Source organism: Ranitomeya variabilis, chromosome 2 (assembly GCF_051348905.1).
Source record: "Ranitomeya variabilis isolate aRanVar5 chromosome 2, aRanVar5.hap1, whole genome shotgun sequence".
NCBI classification, from domain to species: Eukaryota; Metazoa; Chordata; class Amphibia; order Anura; family Dendrobatidae; genus Ranitomeya; species Ranitomeya variabilis.
In genome coordinates this window covers 279,637,415-279,654,014 of record NC_135233.1, presented here as the reverse complement: position 1 = coordinate 279,654,014, position 16,600 = coordinate 279,637,415, and the positions used below count along the sequence as shown (strand labels likewise).

The following is a 16,600-nucleotide window of genomic DNA, read 5'->3' as shown; positions in this document are numbered from 1 at the left end:
ACTTAGAATACTGTGTACAGTTCTGGTCTCCAGTGTATAAGAAAGACATAGCTGAACTGGAGCGGGTGCAGAGAAGAGCGACCAAGGTTATTAGAGGACTGGGGGGTCTGCAATACCAAGATAGGTTATTACACTTGGGGCTATTTAGTTTGGAAAAACGAAGACTAAGGGGTGATCTTATGTTAATGTATAAATATATGAGGGGACAGTACAAAGACCTTTCTGATGATCTTTTTAATCATAGACCTGAGACAGGGACAAGGGGGCATCCTCTACGTCTGGAGGAAAGAAGGTTTAAGCATAATAACAGACGCGGATTCTTTACTGTAAGAGCAGTGAGACTATGGAACTCTCTGCCGTATGATGTTGTAATGAGTGATTCATTAATTAAATTTAAGAGGGGACTGGATACCTTTCTGGAAAAGTATAATATTACAGGGTATATACACTAGATTCCTTGATAAGGCGTTGATCCAGGGAACTAGTCTGATTGCCGTATGTGGAGTCGGGAAGGAATTTTTTTCCCCATGGTGGAGTTACTCTTTGCCACATGGGTTTTTTTTTGCCTTCCTCTGGATCAACATGTTAGGGCATGTTAGGTTAGGCTATGGGTTGAACTAGATGGACTTAAAGTCTTCCTTCAACCTCAATAACTATGTAACTATGTAACTATGACACTGACAGAGGTTTCCAAATATATATATATTTTTTTTAATTTTTTTTATTAATTACACATACATACACAAACACATATATATACATATACATATATATATATACACATATATACACATATATATATATACACATACATACATATATATATATATATATATATATATATATATATATATATATATATATATATATATATATATATATATATATATATATATATATATATATATATATATATATATATATATCCAGAAAATAGAAAAATAGAGGGCACTCACCGGTCTTCATATTCAGTCTTTATTAGCAATACATGTGAATAAAATTCATGGCCGGGAACGTCGGAGCCGAAGCTCGTGTGAGCAGGGAAGGAAGGAGACGACGGCCGTTTCGCGCTGTGCTTTGCGCTTCTACGGGTCACTCAGTGTGAGAGCAAAACAGCGGAAATATAGTGCCGGCCATGACACCCACCTCCACCTGTGAGCCCTCCCACCAAATCTAAAACACTCATTAAAAGGCACAATTAAAAACAATATCATATAAGCATAATTTCATTATAAAAATTCTTAAGTTATTAAATTAGGATGCTGGCTTATAAATTTACGGATGGAGATCAAATATGTATAATATACCACAGATATAAACACATATATACTAACGAACCCTTAGCACTTGCCCTTGTATCAGCCCTCCTCCATAATTGCTCTTTTTCTTCTAGAGGTACCTACTATTACCATCATTTATCCATGAACTTTCCAGTCCTTTCAAAGAAATATTGAGAGATCCACTCTATCATTGAAACCTAAAGGGCCCATCGCATTACTGCGCATAATCCATTTTGCCTCGGCCCTGAGCAGCAGATTATCTAAATCACCACCTCTGGTAGGTAAACTAATTTTTTCTATTCCCGCAAAACTTAAACAGTCGGGGCAGCCTCCATGCTTCTCCTTCACATGGGCAATTAATCTCGGTACCCCCTTACCTGTAATTATCGAACGGCAATGCTCACGGAACCGCACAAACATAGGTCTGATCGTTTTACCTATGTAATAATATCTGCACGGACAGAAAACCACGTACACAACGTGGTCCGTCCTGCACGTTATAAAGTCATTCACTGTGCGCTTTATCGCTCCCATTTGCAATGTCCGTTCTGTTACATGCTGTTTGCACATAGGGCAGTGTCCACACTTATGGTTTCCTTTAGGCGCAGCAGTACTCAACCAATTTTGATTAAGAGAAATTGGCACATTTTGGGACAGGATAAAGAATTGGCAGCTATTGTAGCACGAGGTCCCTTGATAGCCAACAGAAGAAGTGTCAGGTTACGGGATAAACTTGTGAGGAATAGAATTGTCAAGCCTAATCAAAATTGGTTGAGTACTGCTGCGCCTAAAGGAAACCATAAGTGTGGACACTGCCCTATGTGCAAACAGCATGTAACAGAACGGACATTGCAAATGGGAGCGATAAAGCGCACAGTGAATGACTTTATAACGTGCAGGACGGACCACGTTGTGTACGTGGTTTTCTGTCCGTGCAGATATTATTACATAGGTAAAACGATCAGACCTATGTTTGTGCGGTTCCGTGAGCATTGCCGTTCGATAATTACAGGTAAGGGGGTACCGAGATTAATTGCCCATGTGAAGGAGAAGCATGGAGGCTGCCCCGACTGTTTAAGTTTTGCGGGAATAGAAAAAATTAGTTTACCTACCAGAGGTGGTGATTTAGATAATCTGCTGCTCAGGGCCGAGGCAAAATGGATTATGCGCAGTAATGCGATGGGCCCTTTAGGTTTCAATGATAGAGTGGATCTCTCAATATTTCTTTGAAAGGACTGGAAAGTTCATGGATAAATGATGGTAATAGTAGGTACCTCTAGAAGAAAAAGAGCAATTATGGAGGAGGGCTGATACAAGGGCAAGTGCTAAGGGTTCGTTAGTATATATGTGTTTATATCTGTGGTATATTATACATATTTGATCTCCATCCGTAAATTTATAAGCCAGCATCCTAATTTAATAACTTAAGAATTTTTATAATGAAATTATGCTTATATGATATTGTTTTTAATTGTGCCTTTTAATGAGTGTTTTAGATTTGGTGGGAGGGCTCACAGGTGGAGGTGGGTGTCATGGCCGGCACTATATTTCCGCTGTTTTGCTCTCACACTGAGTGACCCGTAGAAGCGCAAAGCACAGCGCGAAACGGCCGTCGTCTCCTTCCTTCCCTGCTCACACGAGCTTCGGCTCCGACGTTCCCGGCCATGAATTTTATTCACATGTATTGCTAATAAAGACTGAATATGAAGACCGGTGAGTGCCCTCTATTTTTCTATTTTCTGGATTACTATCATAGTCGCATTTTCTGGAGGAGCACCCGACGTTTGGTTCAGTGAATATTGCAAGAGTTAATTGTTAAGCACTCCCTCAGGGATACACCGATTTGCACAGAACCTCAGCAGAGATTGTGCCGCCTACTGAACTCGTTTATGGTGCATATATATATATATATATATATATATTTATTTTAGCACACTCAGAAAATTTGTAGACCCCTTTATATACTTGGGAGTCCCATTGCTCGGGACCAACAACCATGAGAGAGGGTTCTATATTTCCCATTTTAATGACCGGGCCAATTTTTACAATTCTGAGCACTGTCCCTTTATGAGGTTATAACTCTGGAACGCTTTAACGGATCCTCGTGATTCTGACATTGTTTTCTCGCGACAACAACTTCAGATCAAATTTGTTTTATTTTACCAAGGGTAATAGGAGAAATTGGACCCCAAAGGTTGTTGTACAATTTGTTCTGAGTATACCGATACCCCATATGTGGGGGTAAACCGCTGTTTGGGCGCATGGCAGAGCTCGGAAGGGAAGGAGCACCATTTTGGAATGCAGACTTTGATGGAATAGTCTGCGGGCGTCACGTTGCGTTTGCAGAGCCCCTGATGTGCCTAAACAGTGGACACCCCCCAATTCTAACTCCAACCTTAACCCCAACACACCCCTAACCCTTATACCAACCCTAACCATAACCCTAACCACACCCCTAACCCAACCGTAAACATAACCCCAACGGGAAAATGGAAATAAATACATTTTTTAAATTTTATTATTTTTCCCTAAGGCAGTGATAAAGGGGGTTTGATTTACTATTTATAGCGGGTTTTTATGTTTGGCATCTGTCACACACAAAGACTTTTTATTGCAAAAAAGTTTTTGTATCACCACATTTTGAGAGCTATAATTTTTCTATATTTTGGTCCACAGAATTATATGAAGTCTTGTTTTTTAGCGGGACGAGTTGACGTTTTCATTGGTACACTTTTCGGGCACATGACATTTTTTTATCGCTTTTTATTCCGATTTTTGCAGAATGAACAAAAACCAGTAATTCATGAATTTCTTTTGGGGGGAGGGGGTGTTTATAACGTTCCGCGTTTGGTAAAATTGATAAGGCAGTTTTATTCTTTGGGTCAGTACGATTACAGTGATACCGCATTTATATCTTTTTTAGGTTTTGGCACTTTAACCCCTTTCTGCCAGCTGACGGAATAGTACGTCAGCTGGCAGATCCCCTGCTTTGACGTGGGCTCCGGCGGTGAGCCCACCTCAAAGCCGCGACATGTCAGCTGTTTTGTACAGCTGACATGTGCGCGCAATGAGCGCGAGCGGAATCACGATCCGCCTGCGCCCATTAACTAGTTAAATGCCGCCATCAAGCTCTGACAGCGGCATTTAACTAGCGCTCCCGGCCGCGCGTCCGGGAGTGCTCGCACTGCTGACCCCCGTCACATGATCGGGGGTCAGCGGTGCATTGCCATAACAACCAGAGGTCTCGAGACCTCTATGGTTGTTGATGGCCGATAGCTTTGAGCGCCACCTTGTGGTTGGCGTTCAAAGTACACCTGGATTTCTGCTACATAGAGGTGATCTGTGCTTCACCTCTATGTAGCAGAGGCGATCGTGTAGTGCATGCTTCTAGCCTCCTATGGAGGCTATTGAAGCATGCCAAAATTAAAAAAAAAAAAAAGTGTTTAAAAATATAAAAATATATATAAAAATATATATATTATATATATATATATATATATATATATATATATATATATATATATATATAAATATAAATATATATATATATATATATATATAAGTTTAAATCACCCCCCTTTCGCCCCAATCAAAATAAAACAATTAAAAAAAAATCAAACATACACATATTTGGTATCGCCGCGTTCAGAATTGCCCGATCTATCAATAAAAACAAAGGATTAACCTGACCGCTAAATGGCGTAGCGAGAAAAAAAATCAAACCGCCAAAATTACGTTTTTTTGGTCGCCGCGACATTGCTTTAAAATGCAATAATGGACGATCAAAAGAACGTATCTACACCAAAATGGTATCATTAAAAACGCCAGCTTGGCACGCAAAAAATAAACCCTCACCCGACCCCAGATCACGAAAATTAGAGACGCTACGGGTATCGGAATATCGCGCAATTTTTTTTGTTTGTTTTTTTGCAAACTTTGGAATTTTTTTCCACCACTTAGATAAAAAATAACCTAGACATGTTAGGTGTCTATGAACTCGTAATGACCTGGAGAATCATAATGGCAGGTTAGTTTTAGCATTTGGTGAACCTAGCAAAAAAGCCAAACAAAGAACGAGTGTGAGACTGCACTTTTTTTGCAATTTCATCACACTTGGAATTTTTTTCCCGTTTTCTGTTACTCGGCATGGTAAAACCAATGGTATCGTTCAAAAGTACATCTCGTCCCACAAAAAATAAGCCCTCACATGGCTATATTGATGGAAAAATGAAAAAGTTATGGCTATGGGAAGGAGGGGAGCGAAAAACGAAAACGAAAAAAGCTCCGAGGGGTGAAGGGGTTAATACAATAAAAACATAAAAAATGATTATGTTGCATCGCTTTAATCTGAGGGCTATAACTTTTTATTTTTTAGCTGATGACGCTGTGTGGCGGCTCGTTTTTAGCGGAACAAGATTAAGTTTTCAGCGGTACCATGTTTATTTATATCCGTCTTTTTTGCGTATTATTCCACTTTTGTTCGGCGGTATGATAAAGCATTGTTTTTTGCCTCTTATTTGGTTTATTTACGGTGTTCACTGAAGGGGTTAACTAGTGGGACAGTTTTATAGGTCGGGTCGTTAAGGACGCGGCGATACTAAATGTGTGTACTTTTATTGTTTTTTTTATTTACATAAAAATATTGTTCCAATAAATACATTTCTTTATTCAGGATTTTTATATATATATATATATATATATATATATATATATATATATATATATATATATATATATATATATATATATATATATATATATATATATTTATTTATTTATTTATTTTTTTCTCTTTTTTTTTTTTTTTTTTTTTTACATTGCCCCAGGGTGGGACATCACTATATAGTGTCAGATCGCTGATCTGACACTTTGCACAGCAGTGTGTCAGATCAGCGATCTGACAGGCAGTGCAGGCGGCTTGCCGGCACCTGCTCTCAGTAGGCACTGACAAGCCGCCTCCTTTGAGGAGGAGACGTGAGGAACAACGCAATCACGTCGCGTTGTTTTGAGGGTCTCAGGGAAAAACGTAGGGAGCCCCCTCCCTGCGAGATGCTTCCCTTTGCCACTGGAATGCTGCGATCATGTTTGATCGCAGTGTTCCGGGCGTTAATGTGCCGGGAGCGGTCTGTGATCGTGCCGGGAGCGGTCCATATCCAGGCACATAGTGCTGGATGTCAGCTATGATAATCAGCTGACACCCGCCCATGAGGGCGGCTGATCGCATATGACGTACTATCCCGTCGATGGTCATATGGGGCCAGGTCACCTCAACGGGATATCCTATCCCAATATGTAGTAGGTACAATAATAATATTAAGAAATAGCTCCAATTTGAAATGTTCTTCTGATAAGCTATGTTGCCTACCCCATGTGCAGGGCATTGCAGTAGTTTATGTATCCATGGTTACGACCACTTAGTACTGTCACTATGAGTGGTCATAACCATGGACACATACACTACAGCAATGCCCTGCACATGGGGTAAGCGTCATAGCTGCACAAATAACGAAAAGAACTTACAGTTCCAGCAAAGTGGATGGGATATATAGAAATCTAATGCCCACTGTTTTTTTTTGTTTCTTTTTACATTTCAGAAACTGACCTGCGGGTTTGTGTATGAAATCCGCAATGTGTCAACTTATCCTGCTTGCAAGCTAAGTGTGCAGATTTCCCCATTATATGCGGGAAAACCCACAGGTAGAAACACATGTAATTCACATATGAATATCAGTAAAGGTTTGTCAAATCCAAAAAAGCAGTTTAATTTAAAACATGACATACAAAAAAGACAAACTGCAACGTCATTAGGCCATGTGCACACTTTGCGGTGTGCTCTGCGGGTTTATCCCGCAGCGGAATTGATAAATCTGCAGGGCAAAACCGCTGCGGTTATCCCTGCAGATTTATCGCGGTTTGTTCCACGGTTTCCGCTGCGGGATTACTCCTGTACTACTGATGCTGCATATGCAGCATCAATAGTAATGATAAAAATAATAAAAATTGGCTATACTCACCCTCTGACGTTGCGATCTCCTCGGCGCTGCACGCGGCACTCCGATTCCAAAGCTGCTGTGCCGAGAAGGACCTTCGTGACGTCACGGTCATGTGACCGCGATGTCACCGCAGGTCCTGTTCGCACAGCAAACCGAAGACCGGACGGCCGCGGGCAGCGCTGAGAGGTGAGTATAACATCATTTTTTATTTTAATTCTTTTTTTTTCCACTATTCATGCTTCCCAGGGCCTGGAGGAGAGTCTCCTCTCCTCCACCCCGGGTAGCAACCGCGCATTATCCGCTTACTTCCCGCAAAGTGGGCACAGCCCCATGCAGGAAGTAAGCAGTTCAATGCATTTCTATGGGTGCAGAATCGCAGCGATTCTGCACAAAGAAGTGACATGCTGCGGGTTTTAAACCGCTGTGTTTCTGCTCGGTTTTTCCCGCATCATGTGCACAGCGGTTTGCGGTTTCCATAGGGTTTACATGTTAATGTAAACGCTATGGAAACTGCTGCGGACCCGCAGGATCAAAATCGCCGCGGATCTGCGGTAAAAACCGCGAAGCGTGAACATGGTCTTATAGAAGTAAAAATATATTTCTTTAAAATTCACTCACAAATGCAATTAAACAGAAGTAATTTAAGGCTATGTTCACACAGTTATGAAAATAAACCAACAGAAACAACATGGATCCCACACACAACGTGTGCAGGTGTAGACAGATGATTACCTCTACCCATGTATATATAAAGGGACGGTGACGTATACTCCGGATATTCAGTATTTAAACAAAAAAAGGAGTTCTATACGAAATTTAAAAATTACGTATTTTTATTACAACAATTTTAAAAGACATAAAGTAGTCCAAAAATTACAATACAATAAATAGAAGAAAGGAGACCCTAGTACACAAAACATCCAAGTCACAGGCAAAAGAAAGTAAAAAACACCATGGTATAGGTATATGAATAAGCACCAATATTAGCACATAAAGAGATAATATAAGTATTTATGTAGTACTAATGTCCATGTGGACATATATCTACCAAAAAAGGCAAATTATAGTGCAAGTCTGATGCAAAGTTTCTTACCCATGATGAAGTAGTTATTTGCCTGGGACTCTGAATACCCCCTCATGGGTAAGAAACTTTGCATCAGACTTGCACTATAATTTGCCTTTTTTGGTAGATATATGTCCACATGGACATTAGTACTACATAAATACTTATATTATCTCTTTATGTGCTAATATTGGTGCTTATTCATATACCTATACCATGGTGTTTTTTACTTTCTTTTGCCTGTGACTTGGATTTTTTGTGTACTAGGGTCTCCTTTCTTCTATTTATTGTATTGTAATTTTTGGACTACTTTATGTCTTTTAAAATTGTTGTAATAAAAATACGTAATTTTTAAATTTCGTATAGAACTCCTTTTTTTGTTTAAATATGTTCACACAGTTGCGTATTTTTAATGCAAATTCTCAGATGCATTTTACAGTAAGATTAAAGTTTGAGATTTCAGAAATCTCATGCATACAGCTTGGTTTTTATCCTATTTTGTGCAATACCTTTAGTTTTTGTAAAACACAGAATGTCACCTCTTTCAGCGTTTTCACCCACTGAAAGCAGTGAGTGGTGCAGAAACACTAATCAGGTTATTGCTGCATTTTTGGTGCAAGAATCTGATTAAGTAGAAAAATATTTTTTTTTATGCACTAAACTTATCAGAATGCACATGAGACAAAAGTACCATGACAAAAACGCAGGGGGAAAAAAAACGCACCAAAAAAAAAAAACCTAAGCAAAACCTTATGTGAAGCAAGTTTCTTACTGCCAAGAGAGCAGGTTTTGCATGTGGGGAAAAACGCATCAAAAACTCAATGTGTGAATATAGCCTAATAGGTGCAGAAATGCTGCAGAAAATCTGTAACTTCAAACACTCATCATAAAAACATAGCCTAGAGAGGGTGACGACTAATCTATTGATGACCCAGCAATACAGCAATATATGGGTGCATGAACTTTTTATTGAGCCCATGCACTGAGCACACTCATACAAGAGCTGCGTACTGAACCAATCTGACTAGACAACAGAACAAGATCTCTCACCATGTAAAATACCAATACTAGTAAGATACTGAGGAGAAGAACTGGGATTCATTTGCAAAACAACAAATAAGTTAAAAAAGTAGACAAAAGCAGAAGCATAGCTGTGCAGAGTCCTGTAGCCCTTTAGCTTTTATTCTCTCGCAAAGCTAGTTCTTACTACTTCAATGCCCAAGAATTAGCAAGCCAGCTAATGCAGCAGAACACCGTAAACTCTTCTGCTGACTGGCCAAGCACTATGGCAAATTCACATAGAAGCAATGCCATGAACTAGAGCTACTAAGAACAGGAATACATATTTTTAAATTACGTTTGTATAACACAACTTGAAACAAATTTTCATAGTTCATCAATTGCACTTTAAATACCTGGTCGTTTCTTAGGTAGGGAGAGATCAGGTTTAACTTTACTTCTAATTCGGAATTCTGGTCCTTTAAAATCATCTTTGTCTTCATTTAGAACTGGCTCTGGTTGCACAACTACAGTACCTGAAAGAATTGTAGGACGTGTAAAGGAAATGCTTCTCACCACAATATACATCACTTTCAGCTTCAATCACTTTGTGAGAGAGGATCCTATCATCCCAATAACTACATCTGTTTTTGTTGAAATAGCCCAAGTACCTATAAGGCTGGGGTCTCATCTGAGCGTATCGAGCCGATTATGCTGATAACACGCTATTCAAACTCTTATCACAGTTTGAGGAGTGTAATCACAGTGTGATGCTATTTGCTAGGATCAGAAGATGGAGAGAAAAATTAAATTTTCTCCATATTGTCAGTCTGAAAATTGGACTGCACTTAGATATCATCCGAGTGCAGTCTGATGTTTTTCACGCACTTGCATGGCCGAGAGCAATCCCATAACCAGATACAACTTGTGCATGTTCTGAGTTTTTTCCCTTGAAACCACTTGGTCAAAACAAAAAAATTGGACATGTGCACAGCCCCATAGAACAACATTAGTCAGAATGCAATCTGAAATTGTCAAGATTGCACCCGGACTGAAAATACAGTCATGTGCACGAGCCCTAAAACTAGGTACTTTATGTAATCAACCGAATGAGAAGGAATATAAGTGGGTTCCAGACACCTCTAGCAGCAGTTTACCTTCAAGGAGTATCCCTTCGTCAACAAACACAAAGAATTCTTCTATACGGCACCAGAATAAATATTAAATACCCACTTAAGTATAATAACTCATGAATATATCATTTATCAGGAGGACAATGAGTCAATAAGGTATACCAACCATGTTATATAATTTAACAAACGTTTTTATTCAAAAACATCAAATACAACCATAAAAAGGTACATGGGTCTCATATATCATGTGAATCACCCTAAAGTGTAAAATATGACCAGGAGAGAACGTGCCGGGCTGAAATGAATAAATTTACACAATCATTGCAAAGGTTCCTGCTAAGTGATGAAATGTCCACTCCAATGAGTCTATTACTGGGTCGCCCCCTGAGGAAGCGACATCACTAATACGCGAAACGCGCGTTGGGGTTACATGACGCAGGCTGGAACGTGGTTTTGGCATCTGATGATGGGTAATTATTGCCTCTAACATGATATTTATCTGCTGAAACATGGGCGTTGAGTATATGACACTTATGATGTTGCTGCGAGTGTGAGGGGTTGTAATTCCAACCCAGTAATAGACTCATTGGAGTGGACATTTCATCACTTAGCAGGAACCTTTGCAATGATTGTGTAAATGTATTCATTTCAGCCCGGCACGTTCTCTCCTGGTCATATTTTACACTTTAGGGTGATTCACATGATATATGAGACCCATGTACCTTTTTATGGTTGTATTTGATGTTATTGAATAAAAACGTTTGTTAAATTATATAACATGGTTGGTATACCTTATTAACTCATTGTCCTCCTGATAAATGAAAAAAACACAAAGAATTGCAGCCAAACAGCGAATACACATTTAATGGACGATTGATCCTATAACTGGAGGGATCAGCTAACCTTAGGGTATTGTATACAGGCTCCTTTACAAGGAGTATTTAAAGGGACACTGTCACACCCTCCAGCCGTTATTAACTAAAAGAGCCACCTTGTGCAGCATTAAAGCTGCATTCTACCAAGGTGGCTCTATTAGTTTTTGTTGCCGTTATTCCCAAAATAAAGCGTTTTATTAATTCTCCAAAATACCTTTCTTTAGACCTGGAGGCAGGTCTTTGAAACGCCAAACTGCCGTCAGTCATATCTTCTGGGGTGCTGGTCGCCGCCCCCTCAGCGCGGTTGTCCTCGGAAATCCGGTGCCTGCGCTGTGCTCTTCTGCCTTGGGCAGGCGCATTGAGCATTGGACGTCTGACCTCACCAGCTGGGTTGCAGACTGCGCCTGTGCGGGCAGTGCGGCCACCCAGCTACTGAATCCCCGCCCCGCAGTGTGTTATGCATTATGCACAGTGCGGGGCTGGGATTCCTGGGCATGCGCAGTGCGCTTGTCAGAAGCTCCCCCAGGTCCCCCGCCTTCCAGCACCGCACTGTGCATAATGCATAACACACTGCGGGGCGGGGATTCAGTAGCTGGGTGGCTGCACTGCCCGCACAGGCGCAGTCTGCAACCCAGCAGGTGAGGTCAGACGGCCTTTCCAAGGAAAACAGCGCTGAGGGGGCGGCGACCAGCGCCCCAGAAGATATGACTGACGGCAGTTTGGCGCTTCACAGAGTGGGGTTCAGACCTGCCTCCAGCTCTAAAGAAGGGTATTTTGGAGAAGTTATAAAAAAAACTTTATTTTGGGAATAACAGCAACAAAAACTAAAAGAGCCACCTTGGTAGAATGCAGCTTTACTGCTGAACAAGGTGGCTCTTTTAGTTTATAACGGCTGGAGGGGGTGACAGTGTCCCTTTAACAAGTAATTTCAAAAGCTTAGATCAGCATACCGGTACATTGTTTACAGCAACCATTTTAGGACTGTACATAAATGTATAAAAAAAACACATCAATACAACTGGTCATTGTATTATGTTCTCTCTCATACCTAAAGGTAAACTTTCCATATCAACTTCAGGATCCGAGTGTTCATTGGGAACATCATCAATAACAATTGCATCAGGTTTTGGATCCTCTTCAGATCCCACATACTTGGTTACAAAAATAGGTTTCCTTAAGAAATCGAAAATATAAATTATGTATAGCATCATATACTACAACAGATGATGTTAGGGCTTAAAACAAAGTCAGTGCTTTAAAGAACAAGCGTTCACCAGTTACATGAAGCTGAATGGTAGAGCAAATAGATCACTGAATTACATAGGATATCAGGATAGCATAGCAAAACGTAAAAAAACAATCACGAGCCAGTGGCAGCCATGGCATTATAAGAATTGTAGTTTTGCAGCAGCTGGAAAGCCACAAGGTGGATGCTGCTCTATAAATGTCTAACGAGATGATGCCTCTTTAAAGGAAAAGGTTTCAACCAATAACACCCATTATAAATAACTTTAAAGTCCTAACCATAGCTAATCCCTTTATTTTTCTTTAAACTCCCATGCAACAGGATGTCATTATGGGTTGTAATGTCTGCCATCCCCTAATGACTTCTGGTTTCATGGTGGTGATTGAGTAGTGACCACAGCTTCTCTAGCCACCACTTGCATCTTCATTGGTCACCATCACATTCCCTGCTTTTGACATTGCTGCCTCTTTCCATGAACCAATAAGTCATCAGAAGATATAAGCAGGATGAGTTACAGCAGTGCCACCCCTTGACGACGATTCATTTTAAGGCTGTGGAGTGGATGTCACTCACCCTGCTTTTATCACAACGACAGATGACGATTCTTTTCAAAGAAAGAAGAGGCAGGAACAGAAGCAGGAAGTAAGGCAACAAAAGTGTCACGACAGTCACTGAAGATGCAGGGGGTAGCAACTGAAGAGGAGTTCACTTCTCCATCAACTATCCCTGAATGTAATAAAGGACCGGCGGTGACAGAAGCTTTGGTGACAGTAGTGCTGCTCCCTGAAGTTCTGCAGAGGACAGGAGGGTACTAGAGGATTAGAGGAAGTGACTGCAGGGACAGATTCCTGTGACAACCTGTTTGAGACACCCATCAAATGAAAAGTCACAGGAGGGGGTGGGGTTACTTTTCTACGTAGGGATTAGCTGTAAAAAGAGAATGGTAGGGATTTTATAATAAAGCAAATTTCAAATATATAAAAAGTAGTTAAGGATTAAAGAGGGATTTTTGGTTCTTACCGTAAAATCTCTTTCTTGGAGCCTTCATTGGGGGACACAGGTAACCATGGGGTGTATGCTGCTGTCACTAGGAGGCTGACACTATGCAAATAAAGAAGTAACTCCTCCCCGGCAGTATACACCCTCCGACAGGCACCAGGCAACTCAGTTGGTGCAAAAGAAGTAGTAGGAACAGGTAATATAAAACTCAACCTATGTACCAACCCACAACAACGGCACATTAGCCAACACGGTACAACTTCAAGGGAGGGTGCTGTGTCCCCCAATGAAGGCTCCAAGAAAGAGATTTTACGGTAAGAACCAAAAATCCCTCTTTCTTTCTCGCTTCATTGGGGGACACAGGTAACCATGGGACGTCCAAAAGCAGTCCCTAGGGCGGGTATTCTGCAGAAAAAGAGGAGTCAGGTTGGCCGGTGAGAAACCGCCGCCTGCAGTATCCTCCTACCCAGGCTCGCGCGTCCACGGAAGCCTGAGTATTCACCCCGTAGAATTTGACAAAGGTGTGCATGGAAGACTACGTAGCGGCCTTGCAAACCTGCGAGGCCGAAGCTTGGTGACGAACTGCCCAGGAAGCTCCCACTGCCCGGGTAGAGTGAGCCTTCACCCCCGAAGGAGGCTGTTTGTCTTGGACGCGGTATGCCTCCAAAACCGCCGAACGGATCCAACGAGCAATCGTGGACTTGGAGGCAGGAAGACCCTTTCGACGCCCATCCGAGACGACGAACAGAGGATCGGCCTGACGAAAAGAGGCAGTTCTGGCGATGTAAATCCGGATAGCCCTGACCACATCCAGCTTGTGAAGGGATTTCTCCAATGGATGAACTGGGGAAGGGCAAAAGGACGGGAGGACAATGTCCTCGTTGATATGAAAAGATGAGACAACTTTCGGTAAGAAGGAAGGAACCGGACGAAGAACCACCTTGTCTTGATGCAGGACCAGAAAGGGAGAACGACAGGATAAAGCCGCCAGCTCTGAAATCCTTCTAATGGAGGTGATGGCGATCAAAAAGGCTACCTTCCAGGATAGAAGCGAGAAGGAAACATCCTGAAGCGGTTCAAAGGGCGGCCGCTGCAGGGCATCTAAGACGAGGTTGAGATCCCAAGGCTCAACAGGAGACCGGTAAGGGGGAGCTATATGAGCGACCCCCTGGATGAAGGTCCTCACCTGAGGCAGGGAAGCCAGGTCTCTTAGAAAAAGAATTGATAGAGCGGAGATCTGACCCTTCAAGGTGCTAAGGGAAAGACCCGAATCTACGCCCGTTTGAAGAAAGCTGAGAAGGGAAGGAAGGGAAAAGGTCATAGGAAACAGATTGTTATCCTGACACCACCGGAAAAAGGCCTTCCAACATCTGTGGTAGACACGCAATGAGGCCGGTTTCCTCGCTCTTATCATAGTCTGGATGACGCTATGAGAAAAACCCGTGTTCTTCAGGACCGCGGCCTCAACGGCCATACCGTTAAATTCAGCGACCGAGAATTCGGGTGGGAGAGAGGCCCCTGTGAAAGAAGGTCCGGAAGATCCGGAAGTCTCCACGGAACATCCGATAACATGTTTATCAGCTCTGCGTACCAGGCTCTGCGAGGCCAATCTGGAGCTACCAAGAGTACGGGGACCCCTTCCGACTTGATCTTCTTTACGACCCTTGGGATCAGAGGGAGAGGCGGGAACAGATAGGGCATCCGGAACTGGGCCCAAGAGATCACGAGAGCGTCGCATCTGACGGCCATCGGGTCCCGAGACCTGGCGACGTACTGGGGAACTTTGTGATTTGCCCGGGAGGCCATCAAGTCGACGTCTGGAACGCCCCACCGCTGGCAAATCTGGCTGAAGATTGCTGGAAGAAGAGACCACTCGCCCGCTACGATGCCCTGGCGACTTAGAAAGTCGGCCTCCCAATTGTCCACCCCTGGGATGTGGACGGCTGACAGAGAGGGAACATGACCCTCCGCCCAGCGGAAAATTTTTGCTACTTCCGCCATGACTTGACTGCTGCGAGTCCCCCCTTGGCGATTTATGTATGCCACGGCCGTGGCGTTGTCCGACTGAATGCGGACCGGCTTTCCCGAAAGGAGGGACTCCCAGCGGATGAGGGCTAGGAAGATGGCTCTGATTTCCAAGAGGTTGATCGAGAGGCACGCCTCTCGAGCAGTCCAGCGGCCCTGGGCTGTGAGGTGGAGAAAGACCGCTCCCCAACCTTGGAGACTGGCGTCGGTGGTAATCACCTGCCAGTGGGGGGGTAAAAATGACCTCCCGCGCAGAATGGAGGTGGACAGCATCCACCAACAGAGAGACTGTCTCGCCCTGGGGGAGAAGCGAAACGGACGGTCCAGGGAAAGCGGGTTCCTGTCCCAGGCAGACAGAAGAGCCAGCTGGAGGGGACGAGAGTGGAACTGAGCATAGGGGACCGCTTCCATAGAAGCGACCATTCTCCCCAGAACTCTCATGGCTAGACGAAGGGACAGAGGACTCGGACCCTTTAGCGCTCTGACACCCCGACGAAGAGAAAGAAACTTCTCCTTGGGAAGGAAGACCTGAGCCCGAAAGGTATCGAATTCCATGCCTAGGAACTCCAGCCGCTGGGTTGGAATCAAGGAAGACTTCTGGTAGTTGATCAACCAGCCTAGGCGAACTAAGGTGTCCAGAGTAAGATGGAGGCTCTGGCTGCAATCCCCCTGGGATGAGCCCTTGATCAATAGGTCGTCGAGGTATGGGATTACCAGAATCCCTTTCGAACGCAGGATGGCCATGACAGCTGCCATGACCTTCGCAAAGACCCTGGGAGCAGATGCCAGCCCGAAGGGGAGGGCAGTGAACTGGTAATGATGCTCCCTGATCGCGAATCGGAGGAACCTCTGATGCTGCACGCAAATAGGAATGTGAAGGTACGCATCCCGAATGTCCACTGAGCACAGAAACTCTCCCGGCTCCATGGACGCGATCACCGAGCGCAGAGATTCCATTTTGAAGTGTTGAATCCGAAGGTGGCGGTT

At 42.9% G+C, this 16,600-nt stretch overlaps 1 protein-coding gene across 2 annotated transcripts in view; it reads right to left on the bottom strand.

Moving 5' to 3' along the window:
• The window catches only part of ATRX (ATRX chromatin remodeler), a 272,152-nt gene that overhangs the window by 185,537 nt on the left and 70,015 nt on the right, over positions 1-16,600 (bottom strand). For both annotated transcript variants that reach the window (XM_077285034.1, XM_077285033.1), the window contains exons 6-7: positions 12,392-12,516; positions 9,752-9,871 (exon numbers count right to left, since the gene is read on the bottom strand). In XM_077285034.1, the coding sequence (XP_077141149.1) occupies positions 9,752-9,871; positions 12,392-12,516 (245 nt within the window). The remainder of the gene's footprint in view (positions 1-9,751; positions 9,872-12,391; positions 12,517-16,600) is intronic.